The sequence below is a fragment of the Triticum dicoccoides genome, chromosome 2A (assembly GCF_002162155.2).
Source record: "Triticum dicoccoides isolate Atlit2015 ecotype Zavitan chromosome 2A, WEW_v2.0, whole genome shotgun sequence".
Classification (NCBI taxonomy): Eukaryota; Viridiplantae; Streptophyta; class Magnoliopsida; order Poales; family Poaceae; genus Triticum; species Triticum dicoccoides.
This window is the reverse complement of record NC_041382.1, coordinates 127,499,907-127,510,419: the sequence shown is the minus strand read 5'-3', so window position 1 is coordinate 127,510,419 and position 10,513 is coordinate 127,499,907. Positions and strand designations below refer to the sequence as shown.

The following is a 10,513-nucleotide window of genomic DNA, read 5'->3' as shown; positions in this document are numbered from 1 at the left end:
TCCGTTTGGTATGGGGTTTCTGCGAAACATAAAACAGGCAACAAACAGGAACTGGCACTGGGCACTGGATCAATATGTTAGTCCCAAAAAGAGTATAAAAAGTTGCCAAAAGTATATGAAAGTTGTATAATATTGGCATGGAACAATCAAAAATTATAGATACGACGGAGACGTATCAGACGCAGACTCTGAAGATGCGCCAGCACCACCGAAGCAGAAGAAGAAGAAGGCAAAAGCTTTGAAGCCATCTGCTGCGCCAACCGCTTCGCCTATGAAGCCCTTGAGGGTTGCACCTCCTGAACCTAGTGTGCGGTCAGAAGACTTGTCTCATGTCTCCAAGAAGACCAAGAAGCCCAAGAAGATTTCTGGGCATGACTTGACTCATGCTGCCGTTCTGCGCAACAAGGAAGACATCATTGATCTGTCCAGCGATGAAGATCTTGGTGATGAAGCTCTAGAGATGTTGATCAAGAGCAAGCAAGAGGCGGAGATCTTCAATGATCTACCCCTCTTTGATGTTATCATTTTGAACAACTTCATCGATGAGTGGTTCGACGACCAGAGCATCAGTATTGATGACTTGCAGCTGCCAGTGGACACCAGTGTCACTTTTCATGGAGCTATTGCAAACGAATTGGCCTTAGCTCAGAAAATCGTTGAGCTCAAGAACAAGATTGATCATGAGAAGGCACATTTCAAGAAGCACATGGCCAAGCTCAGTGTGGCTGATGTGCAAATCTTCAAGAAGATGTTGCATGATCTCAAGGCTGAATTCCACAAGAAGCGTGAAGAAGCCAAAGGCTCACGCGAGCGCATGAAGTATTATGCGCAAAAATGTGTTCAAGCGCATAATGAAGCTGAGAAGCGAAAGGCTCTTGGGCGTCCTGGCATCGACCCCGGGATGGCTGCCAAGCAAAAGAAGAAGTCTGCTGAAGCCCAACCTGAAGCTCAACGGCAGGATCGACCAAGTATTGTCTTCCCTGTCAGCATGACTGGCTCAAAGCCAAAGGTCCCCTCGGCAGCTTCAGAAATGAAGAAAACACGGCAAGCCGAGGGTGAAGCCGGGAAGATGAATCTCAAGAACACCTCTGATGATGCTCCCTCCAAGAAGAGATTGAAGACAAAGGCTTCAAAGTCTTCAAAGAAAGAGCGCGATGCTGCCCCAGAGCCCCTCATAGTTGAACATATCTCTATTGCTTTTCCTACTTCCACCAACCGAGAACGTCACCTTGTGATCCATGAGCCTGCTTCCACAGAGGCTCCAGAACGTGAAGAAGTTCCAGCTATTGACCCCACCGCAGCTCAAGACATTGGTCATGAAGACAATGTGCATGATGATGAAGTCCTTCCTCAGCTCGAGCCCCAGTCGGTATCATCGCCTGCTCCAACGAGCAGTGAACTTATTAGCATTGGTCGTCCATTGACGCCAATTGCTCAAGATGACTGATGAGCCGAGCGCCAACAACAAGACACCCCAGTTCAAGACGAGACACCATGAACTCCCCCTACTCAAGTTACCTCTTCAGCACTTGATGATGAAGACTACATAGAACAGACCACCCCTTCTCCAAAGGCGTCGCCAGCATTCCGCAGGCTTCGCAAGGGCCTCAGGCCACAGGTCTCCATGTCGAGCATCCCAGAAGAAGAAGCGCAACACACTAGCTCAGTAGCACGTCAAGTGTTTCCTGAAGCCACTCCTTATGTGACTGCCTCTGAGTCTGAAGCCAAGGCTGTTGAAGACATTCCGACTGCATCAGCCGAAGAAGAAATAGGAGAAGAAAGAGAAGAAGAAAGAGAAGCCACACCCCCAGCAAGTGATCCTGTCATTCTCGAGGAGAATGTGATCGTGCCCGACCCTCCAGTCGTTGAACAGATGGAGGTTGAAAACCCTGAGGTTGCCACCAACAACACCACTAAAGTCAATGACTCAGTCATGGCTGAAGACAATGTGGAGCCTGAAGCCAATGTGCAAGCTGACACCACTACGACGCCAATCACCAATGATGGCGTCGTTCCTCCACCAAGGCTACACACCATGGAACGTGTGTTCAATCATGGCAAATTGGTAACTGTCAGATGGCCGATTCTGGTTCCACCCACTACTCATGGGCCACGGTATGATTACCATGTGGAGCATAGGCCTCAAGTGCAGAAGCCCAAGCCACGTCTGCCAAAGCTTCCAAGTGATGTCACCACTCATGACTCATTCAACGTGCTCAGCTTCAGAGAGCACAATAATTTCTTTGACAGCGCCAAGAACCCATACACAAAGCCCAAAATATCCTCTAACAGATTTTGGAGCCATCAGCAGCGAAGCTATTACTCATGCATCATGTACAACCAAGACCGGATCTTTCCACACAAGCGTCTGGATTGTGATGCCATGTCTTGAAGAGGCTCTTGACTGCTTTAAGGATGTTGGTCTTCTGCCCTTTGTGACTGATAAGGAACACTGGAATGAAGAGCTTCTGCTGCACTTCTATCCCACTTTACACATTCAAGACTACAACAGGGATCCGACGACTTGGGTCCTTGAGTGGATGACAGGTGATGTTCATCATGAAGCCAAAGCTCAAGACATCATCGAGCTGACTTCCCTGCCCACTCTAGGTAAGTTATATGAACCTGGTTGTCAGCTTCATAGGAATGAGCTGCAGAGCATTTTTCAGAAGCCAGAGCCAAATATGCGTCAAATGCTTAGCATGATGAAGTCATTGCCACAAGACGCTGAATATCCAAAGGAGTTCTTTGTGAAGGACCTTGAGTACTTTCCACGCATAGTGTATCATGTTCTGAGGCGTACTCTATGTCCCATCAAGGGACATTCTTCTAAAGCTAAACTTGAAGGCGTCATGAAGACTTTGGTATTCTATATCATCAATGGCATCAGGTTCAACACCCAGGATTTCTTCATCAGACAACTTGCTACTTCTGGGATTGATCTGTTTGGCCTGAAGTTCTATGCACCATGGGTGATGCGCTTGATTAAGCTTCATTCCACCATTGACTATCAGCCCTCAGCGCGCAACCATATTATTTTTCTGCCTGAAGTTGATCTGTCCATTGAAGTCATCTACCCCGAGCCTGCAAGGAAGCAACCCCACCTTCAGAATGCTGAATTTCAAAGCTTCTCACAGCCAATTGAAGGAATTCTTGTGCCCAATGCTGCAACCCCTGCATACCCTCTGGCTGGCAACATGCGCTTTCCGCACCGAGCCAACACTAAAGGCACTGCAAGCACAATTGCTCAAAGGCCTTAGAAGCGTTCTCGTGTACTCAATGACCGAGAGCTTCTGGTGGATTTGCATCCAAAGCAGGATAGGCATCATGACTGGTTGAAGCGTCAGATGCAGAGTCTCTTGATGGATGTCAATCGCATCCGCAACTTGGCCACCAAGAAGTCGTTCGTTGCACATGAAGCCTGTAGGCGGTTCTAGATGAGCCTCACACTGCTATGTTCTGAAGATGATCTGTGTGCAGATGGATTCACTGAGCAATTCAAGTTTGACTCCAGGCCTCCTCAAAATGCAAACTGGTGTTGCACTCCCTCCATTGAAGATTCTGAGCATTCATCTTCGGCTGCAACTGTTGTTGCGAGAGCCGTCGATGAAGAAGACTACGCCACTTCACCAACCCTGGCTGCACTACGTCAAGCCCGTCTGCACCACCAAACTCCAACGATGACCCTGCTCCATCTTCTACTCCTGCTGGGAACGAGTAGATCCTCTATGTCTTCAAACCTTTTTGGTCATTACTGATAAAAGGGGGAGAAGCATATGAGGTTGATAGTCTTCAAGTAGGACCAGATGGGTGGTTGCATTATTTTTGCTAAGTTCTTCAACTCTCGTTTTGAAACAATTTGGCTTTTGAGTTGTAACACTTGAACCTGATGGTCGCCTGCCACGTTTTGCTGTTACTTTGTGATGCGATGATAAATTCCGCATGAAGTCATTCTGCAGACGCTCATTTTTCATTGTGCATGTCATTTATCTTTATTATACTTATACATGCATGATGAATTGTCTTCGTGATTTGAAGAGGATCTCCACAAAGTAAAATGTGCCATGTGCATTTGTATTCAAAGGCAAACTACTTATATGCACATCTTCAGGGGGAGCCTTTTACAACTTATGAAGACAATGTCTTTATCCTTAACTCTCACATACTTTTATCCTTGTTGAAAATTTCAACCAGTCTGTCATCAATCACCAAAAAGGGGGAGATTGTAAGTGCATCTAGTGCCACCCCTATTTGGTTTTGGAGTATTGACGACAAATTTGGTTGAGGGACTAATGTGTTTGTGAGAATTGCAGGATAACACAGGTAGTAGTCCCTTATTGATTCGGTTTACCTACCAGAGATGACTCCTAAAAATGTATGAAGACTTTGAAGACAATGGTGGTACATGAAGACATTCACGATGAAGAGTATGACATGAGAAGACATTCATATGAAGACTATGGAGTGCGAAGACATAGTTGTTTCGTAGTTTCCTTTTCTTCTTTGTTGAGTCATAGGAACCACCGTACTGTTAAGTGGGGTCCAAGTGAACAAAGTCAGAGTGACTGAAGTGATGCTCAACCAAATCCTATGTCTTCGAGCGAAGACAATGAGAACAAATCTTATCCAGAGTCGGATGAGTCAGCTTTACTTGTAGCCCAAGTCAAGTTGTCGCGTGTGTTTGAAATTTGACCGTTGAACACGTGTCGGTTCCTTAGTGACCCAGAGTCATTTCGGACAAATCAGGTCGGGTTGCCTCGTGGCTATAAATAGCCCACCCCCTACACCATAAATTGGTGGCTGCTCAGAGTTAGTGCACGGCTTTTGTAATTTGAGAGCAACCCACCTTCGAAGCATTTGAGAGAGAGATCCTTGCGAGGACAAAGCTCAAAACACCCAGAGCCAAAGAGTGTTAGGCATCACTGAAGTCTTTTTGTCTGCGTGACCTCGAAGACTTGTTACACTTGAGGACTGTGAATCCTCCAGCCGGTTAGGCGTCGCGTTCTGAGCATCCAAAAGTAATTGTGGATTGCCGGTTAACGAAGTGTGTGAAGGTTTGGAAGTATACCTTGAAGACTTATCAGAGTGATTGGGCGAGGACTGGGTGTCCTTAGTTCAAGGGGAATAAGGTGAAGACGCAGTCTTCTGAGTTGAATCTCAGTCTACCTAACCAGACATACAGTTGTCACAGCAACTGGAACTGGTCTACTAAATCCTTGTCTTCACCAAGCAACTGATTCTATCCTTCACTTCACTTTACAGTTTGTCTTCGTGAAGTCATTGCCTACCTGTCTGTTTTGATTGACTTCACTGAGTGAAGACTATTAACTGTTTGGTTTCATATTGTCTTCCATCATGATCCATACTACATAGCTGTTGATAGTCTTCGTGCTTTCACTTCATTGCATAATTGACTATGGCCTATCTAGTGTAGTCTACCTTCCGTTGCATATTAATAGATTCATTTCTACTGCTTGTCTTCAAGACCTCGTGTTTTGAAGACTTTCGCAAAAATCGCCTATTCATCCCCCTCTAGTCAATAACTAGCACTTTCACCTACTAACCATTCTTTTATGTATTTATTAAGATGTCATCAGCTTGGTGTGAATAATAAGTGCCAATGTACCTAGCTGTCAAATTGTTCTGTTCTGTTTATAGAAGTAATTCTGCATTTATGACAGTACAGCTTCAGTTTGTTTACTCTTGCAAGTCCTAAGAATGCTTTCTTTCCCCTAGCCCTGTTCCCGCATGGAAAACCAGGAGTCATCTCCACTTATTCGCATTTCTTCACAGCCATATATTCCACCTAATCCTATGCCGCTTCCTGAAGCTAGCATCGTCGATATGCTTAATGGTGCCTCCATTCCTGACGGCACTCCTGTCCCTAATGATATCATGGATGAATGTCTTTGACCTACTTAATGTACTAGGACTTCGCCTACATCGTGATATTCCATCCCCCATTCAGTTTGACCAACATTTTGCATACATAAAAGAGATGGGACGAGTGCTAAAAGAAGATTATGTACAATGGCAAGCATACAATATGGAAACAGAGACGGAAGAAGTGGATGAAGCAAGCAGTGCTTCCGCAAATGGAGAGTAGAGAAACTGAAAATGGCATGATTATGGCTTCCTCATCAGATGAAAATTGAATTATATTGATATTGTGATCTGTAGATGAGTGTACGAACTTTGGCGCGTATGGTACTACTCAGTTCACGATCTACTTGCTCTTATTCCGTTTATGTAAAACTTGTGCGACTTCATTTTATTTCAATTTGCGCTGTAGTTTTTTCATGTAAAATACTTGAACTAGCTTATATTAAATAAATAAACATCCATGAACGCCACTTCTACAATCTGCACCCTTTACCAAGACTAACAAATAAGAACAATGTATACAACAAAATACAGTGTCATACGCTGCCACGCGTACAAGGCGCAGTGTGCCGCCGCGCGGGTATAAGCTAGGATAATATCCTATATGGTATATCTAAGTAAATGCTTTCATTGGAATGCACATGTAAACCATCCACATCGTCAAGTGTATGCGACCAATTCATTTTCGAAAAAGATAAATCTCCAACATTTGGATTTTGCCCACAGCAAATTGTACGTCAACTTTAGTTGACATAAAGATGGCAAGTTTAGTTCGCACACATGGCAATTTTCTGACAAAAAACAAATTACAAGTAAAATTGCTATGCTTATCAACTAAATTCGTCATCCTTGTAATAATTAAAATTGCCATAATAAGCCTTCGAGTTGCCATTGGCAAAATCCGAATGTTCGGGACTTATCCGGGCCTTTCATTTTTTTAGTTTCACTTTCTGTCACGTGCAAGCCCTTCACATTATCAAGCTCATGTAAGCAAGTGATCTCATTTGTATCCACATGCAAGCCATTCACATCATCAAATGCATGCAAGCAATCCACTTTTCACTTTCCACCACATGCAAGCGCTCTTACATCAATATTTTTTTTTACTTTTTATTGTTCAGTAACGAATAATTGGACTTGAATGTCACGAGTCAATATAACATGCATCGGTCGTCCATTTATCTCTAGGTATTATTCTCATATATATAATTTAAGAGCTACAAATTTTCGTACCAACGTGTCGGGCCTTATCTAGTTGAGAAAAGATCTGCGTCCTGTGATTGCTGTTTCCTTGTTGGATTGGTGAGTCAATGGAGAATCTCTTTCATGCACGGGCCCTACCACACGATGCTAGTTTCTCTACATTGAACTTATCCCCAGGGCTAGCTAATGAGCTTGCCACAGGCCGGTTGCTGCAAGCATATGAATACTTTCTTGATGGTGAAGCATATGAATATAATCTAAGAGCAACTCCACTCGTTCGGCCCCCCAGTGCAGAGGCCGGCGCTATTTTGGGCATGCGTCCTGCGATTTTTAGGCCCTAGGGACGACTTGGGTCACAACCACACCCCCAGGTGCCGCCCCCAAGGCATAGTAAATTCAAACTTGGTCCGTTCTCGCTACCCGAAAAATGCCACAAGTCCGGGGATCAGCGCCACAAAAGTCCCGGCGATCGGTGATCACCTTGCCACAGTTCGGTGATCAATAAAAGTTCGACGTGCAAAAAAAATGACGCGTAGGCAATGCATCAAACGGCGGCATCGGCCTCCAGCGTCGGAGGAGTCGGCGTGCGCGGGCTGATCGGCGTCGGCGTGGCTTCAGTGCTGGGCGTCGTGGAGGCATCATCTCCCGGGCTTGGCGGCGTTGGGGTCGGCGTGGGAGTTGGCGCCGCCGTCGACGGCATCTGGTTTAGGATGAGGCCGCGCTCCGTCAGGTACCACGCCTTGAGCTGCTCGTCGTCGCTACGGAGCATGCCCCCCCCCCATCAGGAAAGCCAGGTCGGTGTTCCTTTTCTTCGCGGCGACGTTGGTCCGGAGCAGGTCGAGCTTGACGGCGTTGTTCGTCATAGCCAGGCGAGGGCGCGCAGCCCCAGGGAGACGCCGAGAATCCAGCCGGCGACCCGACGCTCTGCTGGCTGTAGGCGTGCGGGCCGTGGCCGCCGGGCGGATTCATCATCCCCGCGCGAGACGCCTCGGCCTTTTCCGTCGCGCGATCCGCCTGCTCGGCCAAGGCAGTCGCCGCTGCCAGAGCCGCTCTATTCGGGCCTTCTTGGCATTGAGCCTGTTCCGCCGGTCGGTGGTGACAGCCTCCTGGCGCTGAACCTCCACCTTCCAGTCGGCATTTGACATGCTCGGGGGCTTGGACGACGGCGCCCTCTGCTTCCTCTGCTTCGACTGGGAGGCGCTGGCATCGGTGGCGGTGCGAGGGGCGGCGTACTTATTCGGCGGCATGGCGGCCGGATGGAGGGGAGAGGGAGGAGAATGGCGGGAGTAGGGGAAGATGGAGGGAAACGGAGGGGAAAAAGCGGGGTGATCGTCGGGAAAGGGTCTTTGTCTCACCGACAGAGCGGACCCACGCGCCTTTTTGCTTCGGCTGGCCCTCCCAGGCGCCTGCGGGGGGCTTGGGTTCGGCTCGGGTACGTCGGCTGTTATTTCAGCCCAAACCGGCGATAAATGAGATACTGAGGGCGCGACAAGGCCAATTTTTTGGCACCGACGCGAAAAAATGGCCTTGGGGGGGGGGGGGGGCTCTTGGGGACGCAGCTGAAGATGCTCTAATGAATTAGCCGCCCGTGTCCCATCAGCCAAAATAGTTGCCTGCTCTTGTCACGGCTCAGTTGCCTGCTAGTGCCAACATGGTCTTCACTTGTGTGACAGTCACGTCAAGGCCATGAAATGCATATAGCCGCTGGGATTGCGGAAGGTGGTGGCGACATTACATGGTGACTTCGATTTGGTGGTGCTTCTCAAGTACCGATCTCGAACTTCGGGGTGAAAATCTAAGGTCAAACTCTAATTGGTTATACCTAGCAATGGCGACGTTTTTGTGTCGTTACCTTGTTGAAGGCATTGCTCGGACTTGATCTCCAGGGTGAAAACCCATGGTCTAACATTCGGCGGTTGGACCCGGCAATGGCGGCACTTGAGTGTTGTTCCCTTTCTGAAGGTGTTGCTATTGGAGAACTTCTTCATTGTACTTGTGATGTTAAGAATGGTTGGTGCGGATATGGTCGCTGCTGTAACTTGTTGATCATTGTTTTGATCACTTTGGAGTTTTTCTTTTTTCTTTTTACGCCACCAAGGCATAACTTGGATCTTGTATGACTTTGCTATTTACCGGTGTGATTTTTTATATGTGTGTTAGTGTTGGCTGTGTGCATCTTAGCTATGCAGAGGTCGGGTGTGTGCTCATTGTGTTTGTATCCCCTTGATACTTTATTTTGAGTTAATAAAATCCATCCTTTATCCAAAAAATCAGCCAAAATAGTTAGGGTCAAACGATGTCATATGCACTTGCTCATTACTAGCATCGCGGTAAGTGTAGCGACTAAACTAATGATCGATGCGAATGCTCAAGGCTGAAATTTACCTTTGCCGCCCCCCACCAATAACTGAGACGAGATTCGGATTCTGATCAACACCCCTCGCAGCCTGCAGATAGAAACGAATAAACTATAAAGTCACGCGATGCTTCCAGGACCGGATCGACTATAAAAGGAGGCACGACCGCGAGAAGCTCGGCAGTCTCCAGCTGCAAGGACTAGATAAGCTGGTTCTGAGGTTCTAAACACCAAATAGTATAGGCCATGCCGATAAGGAGCGCCCCGTGTGCGTGGACGGTGGAGGAATTCAAGAAGTGGGTCGACGTGAACGGCGACGGCCGGATCAGCAAGGCCAAGCTCCGGCAGGCCATCCGCCGCCGGGGCTGCTGGTTCGCCACCGTTAGGGCCGGCCGCGCCGACAGGGACCACAACGGCTATGTCGACGACGCCGAGCTCGAGAACCTCGTCGCTTTCGCGCGGGAACACCTCGGCATGAACATCTCTGCCCGTTAGCTACCTCGCTAGAGCGTTACCTGCTCAGACTAATGCCCAGTATCGTGTGATGCGTTCAACTTGACATGGAAGCTTCTCCTGAATAATACTATGTGTAAAAATCCAGGAGAATTTGTCAAGGTTTGTTACGACGACGACGTCTGCTACTATGTATGCAGTTGCTTAATTGTGAGTGTGTCTGCTGTAAGATTTGAAAGTTGCATGAAGTGCTCAATATATACAAGTTGTACTCGTGGCTTGCGCATTTTGACTGCGGACCTTCGCTGCGGAACGGGATCCTCTAACATAGAGAAGCAAAGTAACCGTGTCTTGGCTGCTGGGGATGGCCGCGTCTCCTTTGACTGCTCGATGCCGTAACCGTACCCCAAAATTTGGAAGGGGCGTATGAATACTGCATCTTTTTGTTGATGGATTACATTTGTTTTGCCTAGTCGCGCTCCTCCAGCATTTTAGCTCAGTCGTCCACTGAAGTTCTCACAAGTGTCCCAACGGAACTGTCAAGTCTTAGGACATGAGCCTGACGACGTATCATCAACAAATGTTATTTCACGATGCTACTCTGCTGTACAACGATAC

At 47.5% G+C, this 10,513-nt stretch overlaps 1 protein-coding gene across 1 annotated transcript; it reads left to right on the top strand.

Annotated features, from left to right (window-relative positions):
- Window positions 1-9,627: 9,627 nt before the first annotated feature.
- LOC119359159 lies at window positions 9,628-10,169 on the top strand. Its single transcript, XM_037625472.1, has one exon. It carries the CDS (start codon window positions 9,689-9,691, stop codon window positions 9,935-9,937), a length of 249 nt encoding a protein of 82 aa, XP_037481369.1. The 5' UTR covers window positions 9,628-9,688; the 3' UTR covers window positions 9,938-10,169.
- The last annotated feature ends 344 nt before the right edge of the window (window positions 10,170-10,513 follow it).